This window comes from Poecilia reticulata, chromosome 22 (assembly GCF_904066995.2).
Source record: "Poecilia reticulata chromosome 22, P_reticulata-male-v2, whole genome shotgun sequence".
Taxonomy (NCBI): domain Eukaryota; kingdom Metazoa; phylum Chordata; class Actinopteri; order Cyprinodontiformes; family Poeciliidae; genus Poecilia; species Poecilia reticulata.
In genome coordinates this window covers 13952896-13966724 of record NC_088851.1, presented here as the reverse complement: position 1 = coordinate 13966724, position 13829 = coordinate 13952896, and the positions used below count along the sequence as shown (strand labels likewise).

At 42.8% G+C, this 13829-nt stretch overlaps 2 protein-coding genes across 3 annotated transcripts; one reads left to right on the top strand and one right to left on the bottom strand.

Annotated features, from left to right (window-relative positions):
- Positions 1-1672: 1672 nt before the first annotated feature.
- Positions 1673-7434, bottom strand: slc4a1ap (solute carrier family 4 member 1 adaptor protein). The gene is made up of 14 exons (XM_008399676.3): positions 6695-7434; positions 6050-6248; positions 5841-5969; positions 5702-5762; positions 5486-5625; positions 5259-5419; positions 4487-4556; positions 4189-4378; positions 4015-4111; positions 3713-3935; positions 3195-3266; positions 2831-2922; positions 2683-2752; positions 1673-2362 (listed from the first exon to the last, which is right to left on the bottom strand). Exons 1-14 carry the CDS (start codon positions 7376-7378, stop codon positions 2313-2315), a joined length of 2238 nt encoding a protein of 745 aa, XP_008397898.3. The 5' UTR covers positions 7379-7434; the 3' UTR covers positions 1673-2312.
- A 1073-nt stretch (positions 7435-8507) lies between these two features.
- Positions 8508-12111, top strand: supt7l (SPT7 like, STAGA complex subunit gamma). 2 transcript variants are annotated; one of them, XM_008399677.3, is made up of 5 exons: positions 8508-8617; positions 9753-10213; positions 10672-10996; positions 11090-11327; positions 11633-12111. In XM_008399677.3, exons 2-5 carry the CDS (start codon positions 9777-9779, stop codon positions 11935-11937), a joined length of 1305 nt encoding a protein of 434 aa, XP_008397899.1. In that variant the 5' UTR covers positions 8508-8617; positions 9753-9776; the 3' UTR covers positions 11938-12111. The 2 variants fall into 2 exon arrangements, with proteins under 2 accessions (XP_008397899.1, XP_008397900.1); XM_008399678.3 differs by lacking the exon at positions 8508-8617 and adding an exon at positions 8618-8640.
- Positions 12112-13829: the final 1718 nt, after the last annotated feature.

The following is a 13829-nucleotide window of genomic DNA, read 5'->3' as shown; positions in this document are numbered from 1 at the left end:
CATGCCATGAGTATGCTGTGTTCAGCAGAGACACTAAAGCTGGTCAGAGTCTGTGGAAAGGCTTTGCAGGCTCTTCATAGTTTTGGCTAAAATGAAAAATGTAATGTTTTGAAATGTAAATATTACAAAAAATGCAAATTTAAGCACATTTTCGGGGGTTTTTTTGTGGAAAGATGTCATCAAATTTTAACAAGAGTAACCCTAAAATTACCAGTAATATATTTTTTTAGATGCTTTCTTACGTTTACCACAAATAGGAAAAAAATGTGTACATCATCTTTGTGCTGAAGTTGTTTTTCCTTTACTTTATAGTCAAGGAATTACATACTGGTGGTCATATAAAAATACATTTCCTATAGAAGATATTTATTGAAAATTTTAAGTTTTTTTTTTTGTCAAAAGATCATTTATAGTTCTGAAGTTATCTTTAGCTGGACTGACGGTAAAAAAATGGCTCTTTGGATTGTAAAGGTTGCAGACTTCTGGTTTTTAGGAACATTTCTAGAGCTTCATACAGGAAGAAAACCAGTTAGAAGCTGCAAAGACTTGAGATTGGAGCTTCACTTTCTAACCCTAAACATACAGCCAGAGCTAGAATGGAAACGTTTAGATCAAAGCATATTTATGTGATAGAATCTGTGGCATGACTTAAAAACTCCTGTTAAGACGCTTTCCACTCGGTCTGACTGAGCTTCGGCTATTTTGTAAAGAATGTGCAAAAGCTTTAATCTCCACATGTGGAAAATCTGAGACGTGCAGCTGCAATTGAGGAGTAGTCCATCCGTCCTCTACACCTGCTTGCAGGGTCGCTGGGGGCAACCGGATTATCTCCAGCGGTCATTGGGTGAGAGCGGTACACCTTGGACAGGTCACACAGGTTAAACGATCATGCACACACTCGTACCAAAGGGCAATTTAAAGAACCCAATTAACCTTAGTCATGTTGTTGGAGTCTGGAGGAAAGCCGTAGTACCCAGAGATGCAAACGCCTTGAAGAAAAGCTCCAGGCTGCGATTCAAACCCATAACTGTTTAACTGGTTCACTCTTCATGTAGGTATGTCAGAAAGGATGAGGGGATGGAATGATAGATGGAGGGGAAAACTGATTAGTTGGATGAGACAAAAGGAGAGAATGGACTGATTAAAGAATTAAATGTATAGAAAAAAATTGATAAAATAGATGGATGAATACCAAAAGGATTGAGGGGATAAAACTATATGGATGAATGATGAAGAATCAACAGATGAACAAGCTGATGATTATTTAGCTGAGAAACTAGATTAACATATGGAGGAATAGATTGAATGAGTGGAGGGACAAACAAACAGATCCATTAAACCTTTAGAGGATAGAAAAGAGAAAATCCAATATTTCTCAACATTCAAAGACTACCTATTTCTGAGAGATAATTAAATTATATTCCATACCGCAGAGGAACCATGCATATGAAACAAACAGTCTTTGATTCTCCAGAATCTCCACTTTTCATATGAAATATCCCTTTACTAACACCTGGTGGTTAAACAGAAGATTGCAACCAACTAAAATAAAAGTCGAATTTATGCAAAACAAAAACGGAACTGCTCAAAAATGTTCTCGACTGTCTTGCACTACGGCTTATATGAGCAGATTGTTTTCACCACCAGCTGACAGAATCAAAAACTTTTGCTCTTTGTAGTTATGTACTACTTTATTATTTTACAAAATAGAGTTTCCATTTATTATTGTTGTGTTTAAAAGACAGTAGCCGAGAGGGTGGGACGTGTGGCTGCAGTTTAAGAAAACAACACTGAGTGGGATTTCACAGAGAAAGGAATCACCGAGCTCTCACAGAGGCAATCTTGTTAAAAAGAGAACTTCGAGAGGGTTGGGTTTGGACTGTGTGTGTGTGTGTGGGTACGCTCACGGAAACACACACTCCACACACACACTCCACTTAGCTTGAGTCATTATCAGCTTACGTTTCATCTAGTACGCCATCCAAGTGTCCAGATGGTCAGAAAAGCTGCTGCTATGCTCTCCCTCTCTTCCTCAGACACACATACACACACTCCCTCCCTTTTGCAGGGGAGAAGTGGTTAAAGGTTACGCCAGCGATCGACTGAAGCCGAACGGGAGCGGGGCGCAGACCGGGTGTCAGGTGTGTTCGTCTTGCAGGAAGAGCAGCTAAAGAATAAAAAGCAGGATGATTCGGATGCTGCTTTGCCTCCTCTGGTCCAAACAAAAAGTGGTAAATTCAACCGCTTCCCTTCCAGCACCGAGGCCGATGACGAGCTGCTTCCTTGCTCGTTGACGTCTGTGTCGGTCCTCCTCAGTAGCCGTACTTGTCGTTGAGGTGAGTTCGACCGTCTCCTGTCTGACCTGTGAGAAAAGAGGAGGCTGTGAATCACTTCCTCGTCCAGTCAGACGTATCTCTGAATTAAAGCTCCCGCCTGGCAGCTGTTCCAACACTCCTTTTATTCATGTTTATCTTGACGCGTGAGAAACTGATGTGCATTCCTCGGCGGCACAAACAAACCGTAAAGGCCAGTTTATGACATGCAGCCCACATATTTCTTCCTCACCAGCCTCGGAAGAGATTTAAAGGGAGGTTTTAGAGAAATGTTTAAGAAAACAACTTTTCCACAGAGCCGCCTGATGAGCTGGGTGGGGTAAGGTCAGCTGACCGGCCGGTTGTTTACCTGCAGGCGGCAGCCACACGGAGTAGTCAGGGTCATCCTGTGGATACTGTCCTGACAGCTGCACTGGAGGCTGTGGAGACACATCAAGGACTGGAGTCAGTTCATACTGAGCGCCCAGCTAACACATTGGAAGGTGTGAGGGGCCTACCCTGCTGGGGCCCATCACTCTCTTCTTCTTCCTGGGACTGGGCCCTGCTGCTGCTGCAGCTGCAGGCTCTGCTTCGCCCCCTGCCTTCGACTCTGTGAACAACACGAGTGAAATTGCAGCGTTACGGTTGCCTCCAGCTTCACAGACAAGAAACAAATTCACACAACGATGAACTCTGAGCAGCTGGAGGTCATTGTTACAAGTTTCCCCTTTGGTGCTCAGTAATGATCTGTAAAATTAAGGTTAAGAAAGACTGAAGGTTTGGTTTAGTCTGAGTCAGTTTCTAAGAGTTAAGTCACCCTGGTTCCCTGGGAACCAACAAAGCAGTAGCTCCTAATGCAGGATGGAAGACCGACAGACTCACCTGGGCTCATGGTGGCTGACGGCTTCAGAGGAACCTGCGGCTCTGCTTTCTCGCTCTTCTTCAGCTTTTGCTCTGAATATGATACGTAACGTAAAATGATCAGATCACAGAAGACAGGAAGATAAAAAAAGAAGAAAAAAAGCAGAAGGGAGGAGGGAAGGACAGACAACTATACAGAGAGATAGAGAAGTCTGGAAATAGAAATATTTTTCCATGTCTATTTTACTTATAGATATGGAAAACACCTAGATAAAATTTGCTACTTAACTCGGTTCATCACCGGTTCAGCATCCTTATTTTGGGTTTTAAATTCTTCTTTTACAACATTTTTATTCTGATGTCCAAAAAGTGTCTGAAAAACCTAGAAATTACCTTTGAGGAAAATCCAAAGTAGTGAAAGCAGAAGGTCAGAGGAACCATGTGCATTTTTATGAGAAGGCTGGTAGATAATGCTGCCACCTAGTGGCATGAAAAGGTCAGAACCAGTCTGAAAAGCAGGAGCAAACAGCTGTTTTTACCTTTGACCTCCTCAGAGTCTTTCAGCTGCCCCAGAGGAATGCTGGATTCTTCACAGTCAGATTTGGTTTGGGCGGCGCTGCATTCATCTCCGTCATCTTTACTCCTATCTGCCACCTCCTCCTCTTTTTCCTCCTCGTCCTCCTCCTCTTCCTCGCCTGCGGGTGGAAGCTCTTTCATGTTGAAGAGCTCAGCGGGCAGGTTGGGCCGCTTGGGAGGCAGCTTCTACAGCAGAGAGGAGAGGCTGAGCGGCAGAAACCGGAGGACAAAGACGAGACTTTTCCGAGGGATCCGGAACGCTCACCCCTATGGTTCCCGTCTTCAGTTTGAATTTGCTTCCTCCCTTCATGGCTCCAAACAGCGGTAAGCTCTTCTTGGGCTTCTCCGCCTCTGAGCTTCCACTATGATCACGGCAACCTCAGCTTTAGAAACAGATCTGAATCAAACAGTTGAGCTTTTGATGGGGAGAACATCTCACCCGGGGAGCAGCGAGGGCATCTGCGCCGGCCGAGTCAGGTCCACCAGCCTACGGAGCCGCTGGGCCTCTTTGCGCAGGTCGGCCACGTGCACGTGGAGCTTCCTGCGCTCCACGCCGTCCATCGCAGCCTCGCTCCGCACCGCCGTCATGAAGGCGTCCAGCGAGTCCTCCGTGGAGGAGGCCGAAGAGCCTGCAAGGAGGAAACATGGGGGGAAAAAAAAAACCACCACGGCTTTTCAAAGCGGAAGTCTAAAAACACCTGTGGAGCTGTTTTTTCTGCAGGTGGAGATGGACGCACCTGCTTTACCGCTACTTAGCTTTTTCTGAGCATCTGCCAGCTCCTTCTCCACAGAGGACAGCTTGGCCACCTGAGCAACAGCAAATAAAAGTGTTTAGTGTCTTCACATTGAATTTTAAAGGAATGACAGTAAAATGGTTTTTGTCCACATTCACATTCAAAAAACATTTATTTTCCAGCTCGTAATGGAAAAAATCTGGCAATGTTGGGCTTTGGGATTTTTGTTAAATGTTTCTTTATTTTGTAGGAAAAATGTTATTGTTCACATGGTTCTATTACATTTTTTTTAACAGAAAGTAGAGAAAAATCAATTTGTTGGTAAATTGTTGTTCGGAATTGGCAAGTTAAAAGTGTAACAACTCTAACCTCTACCCAATATAAAACTCGGTCAGAGCTTCATGATTTTACTAATAAATATGTAACAGGAACAGAGAGCCAGAATAGATGGCACTCAAATAATTAAGTTCAGGCAGTTATTCACTACATGGATTTTGTGTAAAATGAAACTGTGATTAAAAAAAATAAAAGTGCATGTTGTGCAGCCTGATCAATGATGAAAGCTGACATAAACAATCATCGTCTATAAGAAAATTCATTTTGTTGGCCTCTACATATGCATCTCATATTTTTATTAATCTAATTTTAACGTGCATGATGAAAACATTTAAAAGTCATCCAAAGTAACTTGTACACCTGTCTGTAGTTACACACCAAGTTTTTTCTCTCTCCGTTATTGTTCCACATTGCGTGTAAAACCATGCGTCACGTTTACCAAAGACTCATAGGTCTCGGTCCGCTCCTCGATCTTCCCGGCCTTCTTCATTCGCTCCTGCCTCTTCCTCTCAACTGTGCCGGTCCGATCCAGGAAAGTGTCGTCGTCGCTGTCGTAGTAGTCCTCATCCTCCCAGTTTTTCTTCTTTCGTTTGCGCGAGACTGAAACCAAAGGTCAGCAGTAGCAGCGGACTCCAGCGGATGTTTTCCTCTGGGCCGAGCTCTCACCTGCTTCCTGCCTCAGCAGCCCTCGGGCCTCCAGCATCCGGCAGGCCTCCAGGCAGCACTGGACGGCTGCCTCCTTCTTCTTCCCCGTGTGCGTCACTTCGGCAACCAGCTGTCGGCCCAAGGCGTCGTCCACCGGCAGCCTGAAGGGACGGACATGAGTGAGGCTTAAAGGTGTTTTTAGGGAAACTCGTGACATGGGTGCGTGAGATCACTAACTTTATCCTGCAGAGCCACGTGCCGTGATTTTTGTCTTCGTATTCAAACTCCAGCTCCTCGCCTGCAGGCAGAAACCCCAGGTTAGACACTCGGATGAAACGCAACGGCAGAGAGGCGGCTGGGTTCTGCGGAAAGTCACCCTCTCTGTCGTAGAATCCCTGCAGAGCCTTCTTCGGGTCTTTCAGGTAAGCTGCCTCCTGGTCTTCGTGGAACTCGGTTGAGAAGGGGTTTTCCTCGTTCTCGTCTTCCTCCGGAGCTGCATCCTCTTCTGCGGGATGGATTTATAGACGTAGAAGCATCAAACGAAGCGGACGGGGCGTTTGACTCAAAGAAAGCACATTCACTCACCCATTCCCCACGTGCATCCAGAGTCTTCCTTTGACGCTTCTCTCTGGCTCTTTTTGCCTTCGCCATTTTCCTCGTCCTCCTCTCCGTCAGAGAGGTCTCCCATCATCCTCTTTTCCAGCTCTGCTCTCTGTTTGCGGGCTCGCTCCCTCAGCTCCGTCACCGTCAGCTCGGACTCCTCTTCCTCATCAGACTCCGGACCCTGTGGAGGAAAAGCGAAGGACCTCGAGTTGGGGACAACCTCGGATATCGTTTCTGCTGGATAATCGACTCCTGAAGGATGGTCCAGAGTTTAATTTTAATTTACTATAGAGAATTCAGAGAGCTTTAAAGATGAGGAAATTATGTCAGTTATCTGACTGGGCAGATTTCAGGTTCTTTAATAACTGTAAATTAAATCACGATAGGAAAACTAAGCACATCCCTGCTGGTTTAATTGGATTCAAGAGGTAATGTATCAGTATGTACAATAATCCCAAACACAGATCAACTAATAGTTACTGTTGTTATTGAATCATGGGCTGCACTTGGTTATTCTCTATTTCAACATCATAAAACGGCTGAATGAAGACTTTCTGGTATCGCGTTGCACATAAATTACATGATTTTTTTTTTTCTGGAATTACTTATCTGTAGAAAAGGACCCACCTGCAGGATAAACAGCCGGGTGCTTCCTCCAAACTTCAACACGTGTCCCACCTTCAGTCTGATGTAGGTCTTCGGGGGGATCCTGTTCTTGTTGACCACCGTGCCGTGTGTGCTCCCCAGGTCGTGGACATAGAAGCCCCTCTCCTCACCCACGCAGCCCTCCTCCCCGGTGTGGCCTCGGTACTGGATCACCGCATGGTACCTGGAGATGGACGGGTGCTCCAGGGAGACGTCACACACAGGTAGCCTCCCGACCACAAAGTAGCTCCGGTGGGTGAGGGTAACAGTGTCCACTATGGTGCCGTTTTTGAGGATTTCCAATGCGTAGGGGGATTCTGATGGAGGACCCCCCCAGGGGGGCTCTGTGTACGGCAGAGGGGGGAACATCTCAGCTTTGACAGGAGCTGCCTTCGCTTTAACTTCTTGTTTCTTAGTCTTGTCGACATCTCTGTCATCTTTTCGCTCATTTTCTCCAGCAGCAGCATCGGTGGCAGCTTCACACACATTGTCCACCTTGTTTATGCGTTTGCTAGCAAGCGAAGGCGCCGCAAAAATAGCCGGTTTTTTAAAGGTATCCTCTATCTTTGTATCGGATTTGGTTTCTTCTTTCCCTGTGGGCTTGTTCCCCTCTTCAGTGTCTAAATTCACCTTCTTTTCTACTTCTGACTGTGTTTCTTCCTCCATGTTTACCTCACGTCTGTTAGCACGGAGGAAGCGTCAAGGTTCATTTGGTGCAACTGAGAAATTAATCCGGGTATTAAGTGTCTAAAATCAAACAAAAACACTATCAACGCAAAAACACAAGACAAAACATGTTATTAACTTACATTAGATTTATTTTAAAGCGCTAAAAATATCATTGTAATTCTATCAAAGATTGAGTTTAAAAGGTAACGGAACTAATCTGCAAGTCCGCTTAAAAGCACGGACAAACGAAAATGAAACAACGCTGAAGTTACCATTTGATTTGTATTTGTATATTAAAGGGCCATCCCACCAGTTGTAAGGAGTCATCAACTCTATTTCAAAATTTAAAGTACTTAATTCGGACAAAGTTGGATTTTGCCGAAAATAAATCCAGATTCCTTTAAACATGGTTGTTGATCTGTGAAACCTTGGTATAAAAACTCTCAAATGACTATGTATTAATTTAGATGACACTATGTTGTCATTGTACAGTAAACAGTACAAGAGTACAGCTCTTCTTAGGACATTTATAAACAGTCAAAACACATAAGACTAATGTGACCTGGTATAAGATATGTATGCATTTATTCAGTACTGTAAATAGAAATAACATATCATTAAATGAAGACATAATGTGAATGGATAAATAATAACAAAAGAAACATTTATCATAATCCAAGCTAAATAAATAATATTAATCTGTAAATTGCCTTCTAACACGTCATTGGATCATCTTTTTTTCACTGCCTGACTTTAGAGATTTAAAAAAAAATGACCTTACTTTTAAAATTTGTTAAAAAATAATGTTCTTATTTAGTATTTTATTTTTTTCTTGAGTTTTTCCATTTTCAAAAAAAGAAGAGGTCTAAGCAAACAATAACTTGTATTTTAAATAATTTGACTTCAATGTAAACTGATGAACATTCAGTGTATTGGAGTTCTAATTTGATCTACATGGTCAAAACAGCATTGAAAATGTTCTTTATTAATACATTGTAGGCTTTAAAAAAGATGCGTTGTGACGTTTTAGACCTTGTCAAATAATCCACTGTAGTGTACACCATTTTTAAATTGAAAATTTGAAAAATGGGTTGCTTAAAAGCTGCGGAATGGCCCTTTAACAAAGAACTCGCTCGGTTGTTTCGAATCAGATACAAACTTCAGCGTCGCCCAAAGCCGCTAGCCTAGCTACTATCCAGCTTCCGTTCGAAACCGAAGACGTTTTGGCATCTGAGGGTAACTTCCAAGCTTTATTTTATGTAATTATTATCTATATAACGAAATACGAACAAAAAGTGCCTCAATGTTAGCTTAGTTCCTTGTTGTCGTATTATACGGATTTGTTCTGTATTTTTTTTGCACAAAACTCCAAACAAAAATGTGACAATTTTTCTTTTATTCAACATTTCCACATGCAAAAGGTTTCATTAATTATGTCTTTCAGTTCGTATGTATTAACGATAGGAACTCCATATTTCGGCTTTGCTGAATCAAAAAGCAGTATATCAATTTGTTTTCATTTTGATATATTGTGTGACTGCCATCCGTCTCGACTTTCATGTTAAGAATCCAGTCACTGACACTTTATAAAAATTTGGACTAAACTATCTGAAACAGTTTACTAATTAACAGAAACATGCACATTTTGAATTTGAAATGCAAAATGTGTAGTTCATTTAAATATTTAGCTAATTTGCTTACAGAAAGCAGTTTGTCTGGAAAGTTGGTTACAGTATCTTGCAAAAATATCCAGTCCAATCTGGATACTTTTTACATTTAAATGTGAAGTACAAACTTCAATGTAAAATGTAGTGAATTTGAATGCGATTTTTTTTAGACAGATCAGGAAATAATGACTAAGTGAAAGGATGCATGGATTTAGTGTATTTTACAAATAGAAAAAGTTTCAATTTCTTGCCTTTAAGTGGCTTTTGGCAAACTGTTGTAAGCCCACTTTAAACTTCTGTTGCTTCATCTTCATGATGATGTTTGTTCACTGAAGTTCTCCAACAAATTTCCGAGGCCTTCACAGAATACTCGCAGTTAAACTTGAACTCTTTAGTAATAAGCGGACCTTGGATGGTAATTAGCTGCACTACATTTTAATTTGAGGTACCAAAGTAGAGGGTGCTGGATACAAATAGATACTAGACTTACAATACTTTGTCTTTTTCTGTCACATAAAATCCAAATAAATTGTATTGAAGTTTGTGATTGCAATGTGACAAAATGTTAAGAGACCTAGAAGTGTTAATATTTTGACCAGGCACTGCATGTCAGTTATTTTGGTCAGATTTTTTTTTTTCTTAATCAACTTGAAAATACTTTATCTGATAAGGAATATATTTCTTCTCCTTTCTTTCATGTACAGTCTCGACTCAGGTCTGAATTAATCATGATGCGTTACTGGGGTGAGATCCCTGGACCCTCCGGGGCTCCCCCCAGTCGCAGCTCCTTCGACCTGCTCCAGCGCGAGTTTCGGTCCGTGGAGATGCAGGACCCGCCCCTGCACCAGCCGTCGGCCCAGCGCCCCCGGCCCACCACGATGCTGGACATCCCCTCAGAGCCGTGCAGCCTCACCATTCACACGGTGCAGCTGTGCCAGCACGCCCGCCGCCTGCGAGCTCTCCTGGCGGCGGCCCAGGGCCAGGCTCAGGGTCAGAGCTCGGCATCCTCAGAGGGCGGTAGCCGGCCAGAGGAGACTGAAGCCAACCTGCCGCTGCGTCCTCCCACTCCACCCGCCGTGCCAGACGATCTGCTGCCCGTAGACAGCAAAGACCCTCACCAGCCCTTTCAGCTTCGCCATAGTGACCCTGAGAGTGAATTCTACAAGTAAGTTTGAGATGTCGCCTCTTTAACATTCAACATTGTGCCAATGACAGATAAGGATACCTTGCAAAAAGTACTCATACTCAAACCTTTACAGATTTCCAACCACAAACTTCACTGTGCTTTCTTGGGCTTCTATGTAATTGACCAACACAGAGTAGTGAATAACTTGCATGTCAAAGGAGAATGTTGCATAGTCTTCAATATTTTTAACAAATAAATCTGAAAAGTGTGGCATGAATTTGTATTAAGCTACTACTGCTGTGGGACCCCTGTCAGACAGGCTGAATATTCCATTGGTAGGCCAAGTGGGAGCTCATGACTCTTGATATATAATAGCCAACAATAATTACCAACTATTTATTTTCTATTATTTATTCTGTATACTTTCACAAGACACTTTGAGCCAAGACTTGTGGTTCTGTGCTGAAGAATCCCTTTGTGTTTCTCCGCCCTTTCAGAGGGAAAGGTGAAACAGTCACAGAGCTGAGTTGGCCCTCCTGCAGGCAGCTCCTCTATCAGTCGGTAGCCACGGTGCTGGCTCATGCCGGCTTTGAGTCCGCCCAGGAAAGCGTCCTGGAGACCCTGACCGACTTGGTCCATGAACACTACCTGCGCCTCACCCAGCTCCTGCGAGTAGCGGTGGACCGCGAGGCCAGGCTGGGAGCCACGCCCTTCCCGGACGTGGTGGAGCAGGTGTTCCACGAGGTGGGCATTGGCAGCATGCTGGCCCTCCAGCGCTTCTGGCAAGTCAGGATCAAGGACTATCACAGCTACATGCTGCAGGTGAGATGATTTCAAGCTTATTTAGCTCTTTATTTTTATTTATTTATTTATTTTTACAGCAGAAAACAGAAACAACAGTTTTTTGTCTTCTAGGTTACCAAAGAGCTGTCAGAAGAATATGAGCGTCTGGTGAATCCAGAGAAAGCCATGGAAGACTCCAAACCGCTAAAGATCAAGGACGAGCCTCTGAGTGACATTCCCTTCCCTGTAAGTGAGGAGCTGGAGGCCGACCTGGCCTCTGGGGACCAGGCTTTACCCATGGGGGTCCTCGGGGCCCACGCAGAGAGGCTGGCAGCAGGCTTAGATTCTGACCACTCCCCTCACACTTCAGGTGAGACCACTGCTTGCTGCATCTTAAAGATGGGTGTTACTATCATTTGTAATCACAATGTGTTATTTAAAGACTTCCCTTAATGTGACATATATGCTAAGGATTCAACTGAAAAACAAACACGAACACAATAACTCCAATAATCTGGCTGCATAGGCGTGCACACTCTTCAACTAGTGATATGTTAGCAGCAACAGTTTGATTTGCTCATTTACATCATTTGATTAAAATCATATTACATAAATGTTTGATGCATTTTTTTATTCAGAACAATAACTACAGTTTTAAGTTTATTTCTTCACAAGGTGGTGGCGCGGCCAACAACTCCCCTCTTTGGCCCCAAGTAAAGATGGAACCCCAGGATGGCGAGGAAGGTCAGGGTGCTGGTCATCATCATCAGCATCATCATCATCACCACGGCGTCCTGAGCGGAGACGTGTTCGAAGAGGGGGATCCCATGTCCACCATGAGCGAGTCTGGAGGAGCCATGGCGCCTTCACCAGGAGGGGCGGCGTCTGAAGGCAGCTACGCTTCGCATTCGCCCGACTCGCTGATGGGAACGTCGCCAGTCTTTAACCAGAGACCCAAGAAACGGATTAAGAAGATGTGAAAATTTAAAACTCACAGAATCCGTCTTCGTGTCTGTCTTTATCGTTCCGCAGTGAAGACAGGATAGCGGGGGGAATGTTGTACTTTTTTTTCTTTTTAGAAGTGTTTTATAATTTCTCAGAAATAATTGTGAAATGTAATTATTGTACTTTGTTAATAAATTTAAAAAAACCAACATTTTCTTTACTATCTTGTTTGATTTTTCTCATCAGGATTTTTTATTAAACTGTACAAGAATTCTCACAGTTGGTACCATGGGAAACCAGAAAATTTATGCACGGTTAAAAAAATAAAATACAATTACGCGGTATTTACAGAGCATCTAATTCCAGAATATTTACCAGGGTTCTGTGGCTGCACAACAAACCTGAGTCATTAAACCTCCACCACCATGCTCGACAGTTGTTCAGCCATTCAGGATGCAGGGAAGAAAATATCTCTAAATGCAAAATGTAAGAAATGTTTAGTTCATTTGAACTAAACATTTGAAAACTGGCATTTCGTGACCTAAAACTATATGAAGAAGACCAAAGACGATTAGTAAAGTCAGTAAATGGAGAAGAGTAATAGATAGAACACTGTTGCACTAATTCTTTTTTAAAGGTTTATGGAACAACTTTACAATGTACAGGGCATTAATGTTTTTTCAATAAATGAAGAAAGTCAAAGTGCTATAGATGTACACACTGATATATATATATATATATATATATATATATATATATATATATATATATATATATATATATATATAGAGAGAGAGAGAGAGAGAGAATGGAAGTGTGGTTGACTCAGATGCAAAGTTCTCTGTTGTGATCTTTTGCTTCTCTGGTTGTTTTTATTCAATTATATGACAGGGTAAAGATGAGGTGATTTTCTTATACCGGTAACTTAATATGAAAGAACTGCATAGGCATCTGAACACACGATTTTGTTTTTTGTTATCCTGAAATACCATATATTACCATTAAAAGCACAGTAATTTAAAACTGCACTGTCTTCCTTCCCCGTTCCTTTGCTGAATATGGAGCATTCCTGGATTCTCGCCCCCTTCCCTCTGCAGCACTCTTTACAAGTATTCGAACACAGTGAAACGATCAACATTCCTGTCAACCTGAAGCTGCCTCATCACGTTAGCGTCTGTTTCAGTAATGAGGCAAAGCTGCGGATGCAACACCAGAAGCAATTATGGCCTGGTTGTTTGCATCGTGCAGGCAACATCAATCCAGCCTTAATGGCAAATTAATTATGCAATGCATAACTTTGCATCCAGAATGAGCAGGGCCTTGCTTGAATGCAACTGATTTCCTTTTGTGTGGACCTCTTTCATTTTCACAATTGGACAGGTAATGGTCTGTTCCCCCGGAAAGTGCTGATGGGGGTCGTATATGTATTGATAATCAGTTTGAGGTATTGATTCACGCTTTTTGCAAAGCTGTGAGAGCCAGGTGGTGGTTTGATTCAGCTGGAAATCTATGTGAGCAATCCAGAATATTGCTGGAAAAACTCAATATTATAAGCAGCCAACACTGGCTAGAAAATGTGCCAGGTGTGATGATTGATGTCCACCATTATGCTTCAGGAAGCTGCCACCAATAACTTGTGTAAGGCCGTACATTTTTATTTGCCAGATTTTTCCCCTCCTCAAACCATGGGAGGAAAAAAAAAAGCATCTCTTTTATTCATTTTAGGGTTAATAACAAACACATAATAAACATGATCTGTAGTAAGTTTGAATTGAGGTGCTCCCCTATTAGTAAATTATGATTTAAGAAGGACACATCAGCCAGATGATGCTAATTAAAGGGCTAATTCTCCTCCTCCTCCTCCTCCTCCTCCTCCTCCTCCTCCTCCTCCTCCTCCTCCTCCTCCTCCTCCTCCTCCTCCTCCTCC